The sequence below is a fragment of the Plodia interpunctella genome, chromosome 18 (assembly GCF_027563975.2).
Source record: "Plodia interpunctella isolate USDA-ARS_2022_Savannah chromosome 18, ilPloInte3.2, whole genome shotgun sequence".
NCBI lineage: Eukaryota > Metazoa > Arthropoda > Insecta > Lepidoptera > Pyralidae > Plodia > Plodia interpunctella.
In genome coordinates, this window is record NC_071311.1 from 2,607,071 (window position 1) to 2,621,192 (window position 14,122).

The 14,122-nt window shown below is 38.6% G+C and overlaps 1 protein-coding gene and 1 long non-coding RNA gene across 2 annotated transcripts; one reads left to right on the plus strand and one right to left on the minus strand.

Annotated features, from left to right (window-relative positions):
• Positions 1-1,136: 1,136 nt before the first annotated feature.
• On the plus strand, positions 1,137-13,842 carry TER94 (Transitional endoplasmic reticulum 94). Its single transcript, XM_053759190.1, has 15 exons — positions 1,137-1,288; positions 1,588-1,693; positions 3,018-3,271; positions 3,717-3,909; positions 4,294-4,504; positions 5,263-5,475; positions 6,225-6,418; positions 7,093-7,257; positions 7,609-7,816; positions 8,659-8,786; positions 9,537-9,702; positions 10,511-10,680; positions 11,167-11,304; positions 11,849-12,003; positions 12,634-13,842. Exons 1-15 carry the CDS (start codon positions 1,272-1,274, stop codon positions 12,731-12,733), a joined length of 2,418 nt encoding a protein of 805 aa, XP_053615165.1. The 5' UTR covers positions 1,137-1,271; the 3' UTR covers positions 12,734-13,842.
• LOC128677982 (uncharacterized) lies at positions 2,660-5,381 on the minus strand. The gene is made up of 2 exons (XR_008405590.1): positions 5,255-5,381; positions 2,660-3,207 (listed from the first exon to the last, which is right to left on the minus strand). It is a non-coding gene; the product is annotated as an uncharacterized LOC128677982 (long non-coding RNA).
• Positions 13,843-14,122: the final 280 nt, after the last annotated feature.

Consider the following 14,122-nt stretch of genomic DNA (forward strand, 5'->3'; position numbering starts at 1 on the left):
TTCTCATGTAGAGCCAATGATTTAGTAAATAAAATTTTGTGTAGATATGTCACAGACCATTTAGCTGTGAGAAACGTTGGTAGATAAGTCATATTTTATACTTTCAATCTAAATAAACATGGCACAGTACGTTTGCTCTAACATAGGTAGTTGTCCTTTGTTGTACCCTACAGAATTAAAAAAAAAACTAAGAAATGTCTAATATTTTAAATAATTAAAAAGTCACAGATTATAATAATACTTCCATAGTAATAAAATCTCATAAGCTACGTGTGATATGTATAGTATCATAACGCTTGTCGGGTGGTTTTTAGAGCGTTTCGACCGCTGCGGCCGCGCTTGAATTGCACATTTATCTTGCCAGAGTACAGCACTGTATGTTAGGTACACAAAAGCTTTGCCGCCTTTTATTTATTTTAGAGTACTTTATTAATCCTTTCATTATGTAAGCATTCGTTTGTAAAAATATATAACAATGTAGCTATTCGGGTGCGGCAATATTGGGAAAAATCGTTTCGAGTCTTCACACATTTAAACTTCACACTTCAAGCTTTTATTTATGACCACAGTTGACCAAATAATGCAGAACATAACCTAAAATAGTGTTATTATTTTGAGGATAATCCATTAAACCCTTCCCTTTTCTTTAAACTCGCACCACGATTGCGTAGTAGGTATTTTTGATCATAAATCTGCAACAATATTGACGCTTTTTACCTCCATTGGCAATGTTTGTGTACCTTAGTGGTACCAGAGTATCGCCATCTGCGCAGAGCTTTGCGTAGAAACATCTGAAACTGTTATAGCCACATTCACAAGACGTTATTATCAAATGTAGAAAAAATATAAGGTCATCTATATAGAGAAATTATAAGGTCTTTCATAATGAAGAGTTTTTAATTTTCTAGCTAGGTAGGAATTCAATAAAATTAATTTTAGTAATTAATACACAGATAAGAATATGTTCTTATATCTGTGACATAATGGACAACATTAAATAGCCCACACAAATTTTGATCTACTGTGATAAACAATTATGTTTGTAAGTATTAAGACAAAAATACAATCAAAGTACATTACAGTCTTTCATTGAAAACAAACTAATAATCCATAGACAACATTAATATAATGGCAACATTAATAAACATCGATGAACAAATGAAATACGGCAACGTCACGCACGTCTCTGACTGAAGTGGTAAAGTGATTGTTCATTCGGCTTTTTATAAAATTGTTGAATTTACAAATAATATTTTCAATTTCTAGTAAAAATGGCAGATAATAAGAGGTGAGTTATAATAACATTATAATAACTATAATTTTAATTCATGTTATATTGCATTGTTATAAAACTGGGCCGTGCTAAACTGGAATCTTCAAATTTTGGCTTGTCATCATGTCTGATTCAAGAATAATCTCAGAAATATATTTTTTACTCCATATTTTTGTAAATAAAGACATATATTCGCGCAAATATGAAAGAAAATTCCTAATAAGATTTTAACATCACTCCTTGGAACAAAAAGCGTTCTATGCCAGTTTAGTTTTTTTTATCGTATAATGGAGGTTTGGTATCATTTTGTGCAGCCCCGATGATCTCTCGACCGCGATCCTCCGCCGCAAGGACAGGCCTAACCGTCTCATTGTGGAGGAAGCCGTCAGCGATGACAACTCCGTGGTGGCCCTTTCACAGGTCAGTGGACTCTGACAGCATATGATTTGGGCGTCATAGTAACATCAGCAAAAACAATTTACTCTTCATGCACGGTGAACAGAATCATCTAATCTTAAATTTATGATTAAACTGGGTCATCAAGATAAGACACAGTTTACAAGCACTGGATGAAAAATAGTGGTTTTAATGACTTATTTGCTGATAGTACCCATGTTACTTCTACAAATTTTTGGTTATGGCTAATCTATAAAATTATCCTTTGATAGATCACCCATAAGTTGATCAGCTATTAAACAACTTGAATTTTGAATTTTCTATTGTGTCAAGTCATTCTAACCTAAAAGTTTATGTACACACTTACACAGCAAAAGCTATGTTTGCATAAGTATTGTTTAAACTACTTAATGCTGAGGTTTCATTTGATGAAATCAGTTACATTGCTATTTGATTAACTTATAAATAAATTTAACATTACATGCTCAAGAGCTTATCATATATGTCTCCTAAAAATATGGCTTATGCTCAAAATAGCTAGTTTCCCATGTACATTTTTTGGAAATGCATTGTGCATTTCCAAAAAATGTACATTACAAGATGCATTTGCCCAAGCAAAGTACACTGTCTGTATGTACATCCCTATATCATCCATAGGATTGGAGGGGTTTTTAATACATAGTGTGATTCCCGGGGAAGGCTTTGGTGTATAATTTATTATGGTTTTACTCAAGCGAAGCTGGGGCAGGCTAGTAATCCTAACTAATATTATAAATGTGAAAGTGTTTGTTTGTTTGTTACCTTTTCACACTCAATCTACGCAACCAATCTTCTTGAAATTTTGCATAGATGTTTTATAGTATGGAGAAGGACATAAGATAGTTTTCATCATTTACGTGGGCGAAGCCACGGGCTACAGCTAGTAGGTAGATAATATTTTTTGCATGTTGATACACCATAAAATTGTTTACTTATAAATAATAATAAAAGTTGATTTTAAGAAAAATTATATTCTCAGTTCTTTAACAATAGATTGAATTTAAAATAGGTAATTAACATAGGTATTTCAATAATAAATTCTCATTTTGAATAAAATTATCTCAAACTGTCATTTATAAGGTACCATCTACAAACCGTATTTAAATAATTACAAATCTCCCATAAAGAAATGAGTGCCAAATTCATGATATCATGATAGGCCGGCAATGCTCCTGTGATTACAGCTGTATTCTGGGCAGCACATATCTTTAATGAGTAATAGACTAAACGTTTCTTATCACTTTAAAAGTAAAAAAAAAGAGAAAATGCATGAGAAAACAGAGCGTTTATATAAAAAAATCAATCACAGGCCAAAATGGAGCAACTGCAGTTGTTCCGTGGTGACACAGTGCTGCTCAAGGGCAAGCGGCGCAAGGAGACCGTGTGTATCGTGCTCTCGGACGACAACTGTCCGGACGAGAAGATCCGCATGAACCGAGTGGTGCGCAACAACCTGCGCGTGCGACTTTCCGACGTGGTCTCCATCGCGCCGTGCCCGTCTGTCAAATATGGCAAGCGGGTTCATATACTGCCTATTGATGACTCTGTTGAAGGTTTGACCGGGTATGTAATTTTTTTCTTCTCTAAGCTTGAGACACATGTATCAACTTAATTTGCGTTATATAGTGTATCATATACCTAGTAAATACATTTTTACCTAGTTCAAGAATCTTGTATTAGGCATTTATGTACTTTTGGGCCTCATTAGCTTACTACTTAGCAATTTATTAATCTTATGTATTATAAAAACGCGACAGGGTCGCGTCTTTCTGTTTGAATCTAATTCTTGAGGAAAAATTAGGTATATAATTATCATGGTTTTACCCAAGCGAAGCTGGGACTGGCCGTTAGTTTAGAATATGTACTTTTACAATTTCTAAATGTAACAGTCTTCTCACAACTCATCAAAGAAATAGATTTTCAATTACTTTAACCAAACAACATTTGCTTGATTCCAAGCTTGCAGAATTTTAAAATTTATATTTATAAGGAAAACATTGTCACACAGAAACCTGTTCGAAGTTTACCTAAAGCCGTACTTCATGGAGGCGTACCGACCGATCCACCGCGACGATACATTCATGGTGCGCGGGGGCATGCGCGCGGTCGAGTTTAAAGTGGTGGAGACTGACCCCTCGCCGTACTGCATTGTGGCTCCCGACACCGTCATACATTGCGAGGGAGACCCTATCAAACGTGAGGTTAGTAGAATAAATTATAAATTTCGTAATTTTTTTAGTTTTTTAATTGTGTTCCATTGAAAAGGTCTCCCTTTACTTTTTCACCTGTCTGGTCCATGGCAAATTCTGGTTTCCTAAATTTGTTAATAAAGTCATCCCGCCATCTACTCCTTGGTCTGCTGCTTCTATCACTATGTCCTTTAGGTACCGAAAAAGTAGCAAATTGTGGCGGGAAGCGGTCTACCCTCCATACTAATGTTATAAACAGGTCGCATGTGTCTTAGTTTTCTCGCTTATTCCCATTTCAACCTAGTGGTTTTGGCATCTACATCCTACTTTTTGTCAGAGAGCGCAACTTGTTCTGCAGCTTTTTCAAATACGCAAATTTATGAAATGAAATAACAGGAAGAAGAAGAGGCGCTGAACGCCGTCGGCTACGACGACATCGGCGGCTGTCGCAAGCAGCTGGCGCAGATCAAGGAGATGGTGGAGCTGCCGCTGCGGCACCCATCGCTGTTCAAGGCTATCGGCGTGAAGCCTCCGCGCGGCATCCTCATGTACGGCCCGCCCGGCACTGGCAAAACTCTCATCGCTCGAGCTGTGGCTAACGAGACTGGTGAGTCGAGAACTACTCTCTTTTTCCCCACAGCACAGAGATATTCGTATCTGAAGAAAGGCTCATCGAAAACAAATAGTCCGCCTCAACCCATGACAAAATGTTCTTGATGGGAGTTTCAAGAGACAAGACCCTGATCATCCTGCGCCGTGACTAATGAGACTGTGAGTGGACAATTACTGTTTTCCCCACAGCATTTACAGAGTTTGTTGCTTCCTTAAGTAAGGCTTAATTGACAAAAATAATTTTTAGCCTTTTCCTCATACAATCAACAGCTTTCGTTCCTGAAGTAAAGCTGGTTTAGGACAAATTGGTTAATCACAACACATGATGAAATGTTCTTAATAGAAATTGCAAATAGCAATTATCACTGTAGTTGTATAGTGGACACTGTAGCTAATGAGACCGATCAGTGCACAGCTACTCTTTTGTCCGTAGCATATGGTGCAGCCAGAATAACGATCATGAGCACACACGTTTTATTTGAGGATTAGATAAAGATAAATAGAATCAGAATCAGAGAATACATGACACTAAGACAGTTACTTAGGTTCTACAAAGGTACAGGTTGATTTAATGGGTTGCTTCAAAAGAGGGGTCTTGGGGAACTGTGTGAAATTGAATAATCTGCCTGACCTTGCATCGGTGTCCCGACCATGAAATAATAAATGTTTTCACACTATTAATGGAGCTTATTGTTCCTATTATGTAGATAAGATATACATAGATTGATTGAAAATTAATATTTACCCCCTCAGGCGCTTTCTTCTTCCTGATCAACGGGCCCGAGATCATGTCCAAACTGGCCGGAGAGTCTGAATCCAACCTGCGCAAAGCGTTCGAAGAGGCCGACAAGAATTCCCCCGCTATTATCTTCATTGATGAGTTGGATGCTATCGCTCCGAAGAGAGAGAAGACGCATGGTGAGGTCGAGAGGCGTATCGTGTCTCAGCTGCTGACCCTTATGGACGGTGAGTTTATGTCTTTGTATGTTTATCCTTTATCCAAAACTATTATTCAAAAACATTCAAAGGCCAACCATCAAAATACCATTGTTGTTACATTGTTATGTATTATGAATGATTGTTTCCTTTCGCAATATGAATAACTTTGTTTTTGTTGTACAGAAATATAATTGTTTTTGATAAGAACTGGCCATTAATAATGGTCAAAATTCGAATAATAAAGTTTATTGTTCTATCATTTAGCACAAAATATCAATTTACTAACATTTTCTTGGAAGTAGTGATGGGCTTGTGGTTAAGACACCTGCCACATGAGTTTGTATACTAGTCTGATTCAAATATTATTTTTTCATCAACCATCATATATTGTAAGAAAACATTGTGAGGAAACCTGCATTCTAATTGATGATTTATCAGCTAGTGTGCCATGCCAATGACAAGAAGTTGTGTGTGTCACTTAATGGCCACCTTGAGTCAAAGGCCCGCTTGCATGTTTTCCATTCAACTATGAATATAACCAAAAATTGGTATATATAATCTATACTTGGGCCTTATCAGCATTGCTATATTTCACCGCGCGGTTTATTTCGCAATTCTGTGACACATTGAATCTTCCGTATCCTACAAGCGATTCTCGTAGGAAGTACGATACGAGTGCGGAATATGATTCGCGAGAATAAATTCCGCGCGGTGAAATATCGCGGTGCGACAGGTGCTTAGAGTGAGCATATTCTAACCCAACATTTCGAATACAGGCATGAAGAAGTCTTCCCACGTGATCGTAATGGCCGCCACCAACCGGCCGAACTCGATTGACCCCGCCCTTCGTCGGTTCGGTCGCTTCGACAGGGAGATCGACATCGGAATCCCCGACGCGACTGGTCGTTTGGAGATATTGCGCATTCACACCAAGAACATGAAGCTGGGAGACGATGTTGATCTGGAACAGGTAGGTGATTTTGATGTTTTCTCTCTCTCACACTCATATAGGTGTGAGTCTAGGGCCCCGCTATACTTTTTCTTCACATGACATGATTATTTGACTGCCATAATCTAACTGCAATAGTCACCTAAAATTATTATCTTTGGACTTAAGAACTCTCATAAACTATCCTTATAGTTCTCTATTTGTTAAAAGGTTTTCCAACCTTTTCCATTTCATAATCCAAGCCACATATAATATGATATATAAGATAATGATTTACTATGTAGGTCCATGGGTCAAAACATTGTGCAAATTGTTTCTTCTCCTGCGCAGAGTTTAAATTTTCAGATTCAGAGTTTAAATTAAGTTTGAATTTCGCAACTCTCGGCTCTGTCTACCTTGAGATATAAAGACGTGATACTGTAACAGTAACTCTGTGTTATAGTGGCGTGTGGTTCCGCCCTAAAGTGGGTCCACTCCATATCCTCCCCTGGAAGTCCAACGATGCTGCTAAAGGACACAGAGCCTTGGCAGGTAATACACAACAATAGCATTTCCAAGGAGGATTGACATCAGGCAGGCGGTTATAAAATCACAGTCGGATCATCAAAATTTTAGGATTTTTTTTTTTAAACCTTCGCAATTTTACTATCCCGTATATAGCCAACACAGAGAAATAATTAAAATGCCTATTTCAGATCGCTGCAGAATCTCACGGCCACGTCGGGGCGGATCTGGCGTCTCTCTGCTCCGAAGCGGCGCTGCAGCAGATCCGAGAGAAGATGGACCTCATCGATCTGGAAGACGACCAGATTGACGCCGAAGTGCTCAACTCGCTCGCCGTCACTATGGACAACTTTAGAGTGAGTATTTTTTTTATGGAAGGATTTAAAATTTAAATCGTGCACGCCCTGATTATGATTTGTAAATTTTCAAGTTTTAGTTTGTTTATACTACATAGCTATCTATTAAATTAAGTATCGAATGAAGCCACGATCAGTCGCTAGTGTCGTAATAAAAATTATCATATTTCTTAGTAGTTGCCGTGACTTCATCAGCGTTACATAAAAGTTATTTTAAGTACCTCCTGAACATCTATCTAATCTATCTTCATTTGCAAGGAAAAATGTGCATTTTTCCTATATATATTTAGTTTTTATAATATTAAGTACTTGATATAAATTTCAATTAACCAATTCTAAACCCCAATACAGTACGCGATGACCAAATCGTCTCCATCAGCGCTCCGGGAGACAGTTGTTGAGGTCCCCAACGTCACCTGGACAGACATCGGAGGGCTGCAGAACGTCAAGCGTGAGCTGCAGGAGCTGGTGCAGTACCCCGTGGAGCACCCGGACAAGTTCCTCAAGTTTGGCATGCAGCCCTCTCGGGGAGTGCTGTTCTATGGACCTCCGGGTTGTGGTGAGTATTCTGTGTGCTCTGCTCACTAATATTAACTGTGTGCGTAGTGCGACTTTGTTATGTACACCTCACTATCGAGTCGATTTACAGTGAGTCGCAGCTAACCAATAACAATGCGCCATTATCATGGGACATCTACGACAAGTTATTACAGTCGTGAGCGATTTCTATGCTGACTTATTCTACATACGTCACACACTTGTAACATGTTTACCCTACTATACCTGTACGTACCATGTTTTTGAGCAAATAAAAATTGTGATTATGTTTAAAGTTCTTACATTTTATATTTATTACCAATTTTGGGGTGATCAAATTTGAAGATGAATGTCAGTTTTTCTAGATACTTTTTACTGCGGGCAGCAAGTGTTTGTATATCGCGACATTGGAGGCGTGGTGTAACCTAAGACGCGAGGACACAATCTAGAATTATTTTGAGATAGCATATGTGTTATGTCGGTTTGAGTAAGGTTATTTATTTATTCATTAGATGTTGCCGGGGCTTCGCTCCCGTGGGAATTTTGAAATAAAAAATAGCCTATAGCAATCATGGATGTACCTTTCTAATGATGAAAGAATTTTTGATAGAAACGCTAAACACCGCACTAACAATTGCCAAAGACATGCAAATGCACGCGTACATACTAGACAGAACCGTAACACCTACAATAATGAAACTATTTAACCTATTATAAAAAAAATCAACATTAGATAGTTGAGCAACCAAAGTGTTGAGTAGTGACACAGCTTGATCGATCAGCGCGATATATAAAATGTCAAAACAAATATAACTGTGATAACCTGTGGTGGACCAGACTAATAAAATATTACTACTTGTTCAGGTAAAACCATGTTGGCCAAGGCGATCGCTAACGAATGCCAGTCCAACTTCATCTCGGTGAAGGGCCCCGAGCTGCTCACCATGTGGTTCGGAGAGTCTGAGGCCAATGTGCGGGACATCTTCGACAAGGTAAAATATATAAGATCTACTAATTAAAGTATTTTAATTGACCTCCTTGGAGAAAAGGCTGCGGTGAAGTTTGTGACGCGCTTTGGATGTCGGAGGTACACTCAGTTTTAAGTAAATTTTTGATGTCACTAAGTGATGTATATCATACTAAGATGAATATTGATTTTTTTTTAATTTAATGAACAGTGATTGATAAATTATTAGTACTACTTATATGCTTATATGTTAGCACAAAATAATTTGGCCATTTTTGTACCACTCCGCCGAAATGGACGACTTTAATAATTCTAACTGATTATATTTGTTTAGTTTGTCACAAGAGAGAGAACGCTGACAACTTTTGTCTCTCATCACGTGCTCGGCCCAATCTGCCACATTGTACGATATTGCCGTATTGGGTCGGAAACTTTTATGAAAATCCTCTATCTCAAATCAAATTTTAGAAATCAGACCTTCACAGGCATTTTCGCGTCATGTTCTAAATTAATACTAGCAGCCGGTCCCGGTTTCGCTCGGGTAAAACATTATACATTTAAAGAATTTAAACCTACCTCAGAAATCACTATCCATTACCACTATCCATTTTTGAAAACTCATAAAATTCTATTGATTTAGTTTTTGAGTTTATCGCGATAGACGCGGCAGAGGACTTTGTTTTATAATATTTACCAAAGCTACAAACTACTAGCATTCTTTTGGTTACACTCGTCCCTCATGTATTATATTAGCTCGATCTTATGCTATTGATAGGCCCGATCAGCGTCCCCGTGCGTGTTGTTCTTCGACGAGCTGGACTCGATCGCGAAGTCGCGCGGCGGCAGCGTGTCGGACGCGGGCGGAGCCGCGGACAGGGTCATCAACCAGATCCTCACTGAGATGGACGGCATGGGCGCCAAGAAGAACGTGTTCATCATTGGTGAGCTATGTTGTTTTGTTTTTTTTTTTACTGTTGCAGCTTGTTAGGTTTTGTCATTTCATTTATTTCCATATGAAAACTATTGGCTTTTATTTTTTATTTTAGGACATTTGACATTTTGATTTGCAATTTTTGAGAAGTAGAAGCGACAAATATCTGGTTCGAAGGACCAAATCTTGTTCTGTTCCTTATGTATCCTTTGTGGTGTGTAGTAGGAACCACCATAGAATAGGAGATAATCAACACCGTGGATGTCGTACGAGGCGACCAAGAGACACAGCTTAAGTTGCTGATAGGCAAGAATAACATTCCGAAGGAGGCTTTGGGTGTTCTAAAATAACATTCGAATCTCGAAATTTTTTACTTTGACTCCGCGCTTCGGCGTCACAGCCCCAAACGCAACCAGGAACATACAAAGATAGAGAAGAATTATGTCAAACATTATTATAATAAAAAAGAGGTTCGTCCCGGCTTTACTTGGGTAAAACCACAATATAAACTAGCCTATAGTACTCCTAAAGGTTTTTGAAAAAAAAAATAAAAAAGTTTTATCAATTTAATTTTATTCAATACAAACAGTTTTTTTAATATAATGCAGTAATAGTAAGGACAAAATAATAATAAATTATTTATTTCTAATTTAAACATTCGAAAATACATCCAAAATACTGGAACATCCGAAAGCAACCTTACTGTGTCTGCTTGCTAAAGTCTCCATTTAACATGATTAAAACTGAATTGTCCAGGTGCAAACTGTGTCCACTTGCTAAAGTCTCGATTTAACACGATTAAAATTGAAATTGTCCAGGTGCAACAAACCGTCCGGACATAATAGACCCGGCCATACTGCGTCCGGGGCGGCTGGACCAGCTGATCTACATCCCGCTTCCGGACGAGAAGTCGCGCGAGGCCATCCTCAGGGCCAACCTGCGCAAGTCCCCCATCGCCAAAGACGTGGACCTCAACTACATCGCCAAGGTGATATAATAAATAAAGAAAAATTGTTTATAGTTTGTCATATCAACAAACAGGAATTACCAACCTGGGTGTATTTGTGTATACCAAAAAGGCCTTCTCTCAGCATAATGTAGCGGTGAGAGCCACAACGCTGGTCTTCCGAGAACACCATTACAAAATTAAAATTATCTAAAGAATATAAGAGAAGCTGACAAATTCGTCCGTCATGGGATACAATTTTTTCACCCTTTGCTGTGGAAACGATGGGCCATAGTAATAAATTACAAATTTAATATATTCTGACTACTAACTTTTCTCGCTCCTCTTCTTTATTGGTGTAAGGATTGATATTATTATTATCATCCAACATGGCAACGTCACGGACCTTTGCGGCAGAAACCTAACTTTTAATGTGTATTTTATTTACTTATATTTATGTGACAGTGACGAATTTATTTGTAACGAAAAAATTGAATAGGAATAGAAATAATGTTTGTATGTGTTCAGGTGACGCAAGGGTTCAGCGGCGCCGATCTGAACGAGATATCGCAGCGCGCGTGCAAGCTGGCCATCCGCCAGGCCATCGAGGCTGAGATCACGCGCGAGCGCGCGCGGCAGCAGCAGGGGGCTCAGGGCGTCATGGACGTGAGTATAACTACCATCCGCCAGACCAGAGATCTCTGCCAAACTTCATAAATCTCAAGAAGCTCACGAAGAATCCTATTCAACAAGATAGAATCTTAGTAGATTCTATCATGTTATTAGTAATAACAAAAAACTTTTTCTAGGTATATAAGTGCTTTTGAATCTGTACACCTCAAATTTACTGTGCTACACTTATCTATTTTCCGTAAATGTTGCAATACAGAATTGATCTTTACATACGTTATATAATACTATAAGCATATTACACCCATATTATAATAAAATCGCAATCGTTCCAAGCTACAAAATACTACGATTTTTACATTTTATGTCCACTATGTACTGTATTTTATGCTTTTACTTGATTAGATTGATTAAGAAACTATCTAGTATCGTGATATGAACAAACAGGTACAGCTTGTCGCTGAACAGCAGTAACAGTCCTTTATCCCTCACGGTAGCAACGGAAACAGCGACAAATTGCCCTAAAATGTCTTTTCGAATTTGATGTAAACAAGTATCTACAATATGGCCTTCATCACAGATGGACGAGGAAGACCCCGTGCCGGAGATCAGCCGAGCGCACTTCGAGGAGGCGATGAAGTTCGCGCGGCGCTCCGTCTCGGACAACGACATCCGCAAGTACGAGATGTTCGCGCAGACGCTGCAGCAGAGCCGCGGCTTCGGCACCAACTTCAGGTGGGAATTGCTGCTGTCTCTTTTCCTCGTTTGTTTAGCATATCCTCGCTCCACTGTCAAGACTACAGTCTTACTTGAGGAAGCGATAGATACAAAGATGTTCGCGCAGAAGCCGCAAAAGAACCGTGGCTCTTTCTCTAGTTTGTTTAGCATATCCCCACACTTCTGTCAATACTGTACTAATTGGTGGTGTGTGGTGGATCTCTAACCTGTTTCAGTAAACTTTTTTTTGCGGCGCATTTACTGGACTGGCGTTATTCAATTATCTGAAAATGAAATTTCACACCGTGACCTATTCTCGCAGGATTAGATGAGCCTTATAGGTTTCCTGAAACAATGTTTTTTACAAGCTTATATTTAACTTTCAATGTATGTTTGTCCGGGTGGATTCTTGCAACTAAATTTTGAAGTTGATATCTTCAACCGAATGTGCTGAAATTTTGTATACACGTTCATTTTGCATGACAATGCATTATGATATGCATGATGACCTAGTATTGCAACAAAGATCAACTCCCAACGATGTCTCCTCAACGGTTAATAACGGTTTTTGTGTTGAATGCAATAAGACTACAATAAAAGCATGTGTCACAAATGGCATTTTTTGTAAAAAAAACTTTGTGTGGGCAGGTTCCCAAGTTCAGGCGGAGCGGCGGGCGGCACGGGCACTTCGGGGGGAGACCAGCCCACCTTCCAGGAGGAGGCCGGCGACGACGACCTCTACAGCTAAACGGGGCTCTGTCCACCCCGCACCACCACACTACTCCGCTCATTGGCGGCCCTTAGACCATCAATTATATTTGCACTATATCAATGAACACAAAGGTTATCTGGCCCGTGAGTCGCGGCTGCTATGTTGTCAAAAAAATTACAACTTTTCAATTTGGTCGAGTAACCTTGTCTTTCATTTGTATTGCGTAATATAATTTGACAGTTTAAGCGGCCCCTTTTCACCCTAACGCACTTGATCGTGGTTATTGGTGCAAGATTGTAACCGAGACCGATTGTATTATGTATTGTCGGGTCTTATTAATAATTACGATATTTTTATCTAAAAATAAGAATAAATTAATGTGAACGAATCGAAAAACATTAATTTTGACAATCTCTTTACGAATGCTTATTTAGTAATTTTAGAGTTTTCTAGATGATATTACTTATTTAAGACGCAGGTTCGTCTAATAACTTTGACGCCGCATGGAAAATACAAACCACAATCGAGTAGCTAAAATAACCAAGCGATCAAGTGTGCGATGGCTCTCATACAACTGCATTTTGAGCATTCCCGATCTGATTCAAGGCCAAGCCAGAACGAATGCGTATACAGCACGTAACCGTGCACGTACCAGTGCCGTTCTATGAAACTGAACGTGTCACTCCAGCTACGTAACGTACGCGTGCACGCTTACATACGTTCTGCATATGTGTTCGTTCTGAGGCGGCCTATTGTCGTGGGTGACAGCGGTGCCCGATGTCCAGCCTTCGGACTGACATTACTACTTAAGGATTATTGGTTTAGTAAGGGTGTATCGGAGACGTATGCGTCGAAATTTATACATGCGAGTCAAACGCGCGAAATTTTCACCGATCTATGTCTACAAATATAATGTAAATGTATTTATTTTATAATTGAATCATTCGATAGCATTTGTTTCTGTTCCGATTCGCTTTATTTAGTTGTAATCGAGTAATGTTTGTGGAACGCCCGCGGGCGGTAAGATCATTATGATATAGGATAATTTTATTGTTAATTGCCCAATCCTGTGAGTAGGCGAGGTCGGATAGCCGACGTTACACATTATTGCAGTGATTTTCTAATAAAAGATTTTTATAGAGTAATGAGTTGTTTTATTTCTTGACTAATATTTATAAATTCCCTATCTTCTGAGAGAAGTCATAAATTCAATTTGGTAAACTGTGACAACATTGTATAATGGGAACCTATAAATAGGTACTTTCTGATAAAATCCTTTGTCCTATAAAGAACTTTGATGTTTAGCATAGGTATAATAAGGACTGACCCCACCGCTCTTATGGCCGCACATAAATGTGAATAAATTATAATGTACATATTACAATCAGAAATCGGTTTACATGTATGTAAGGCCACATTTTGTCT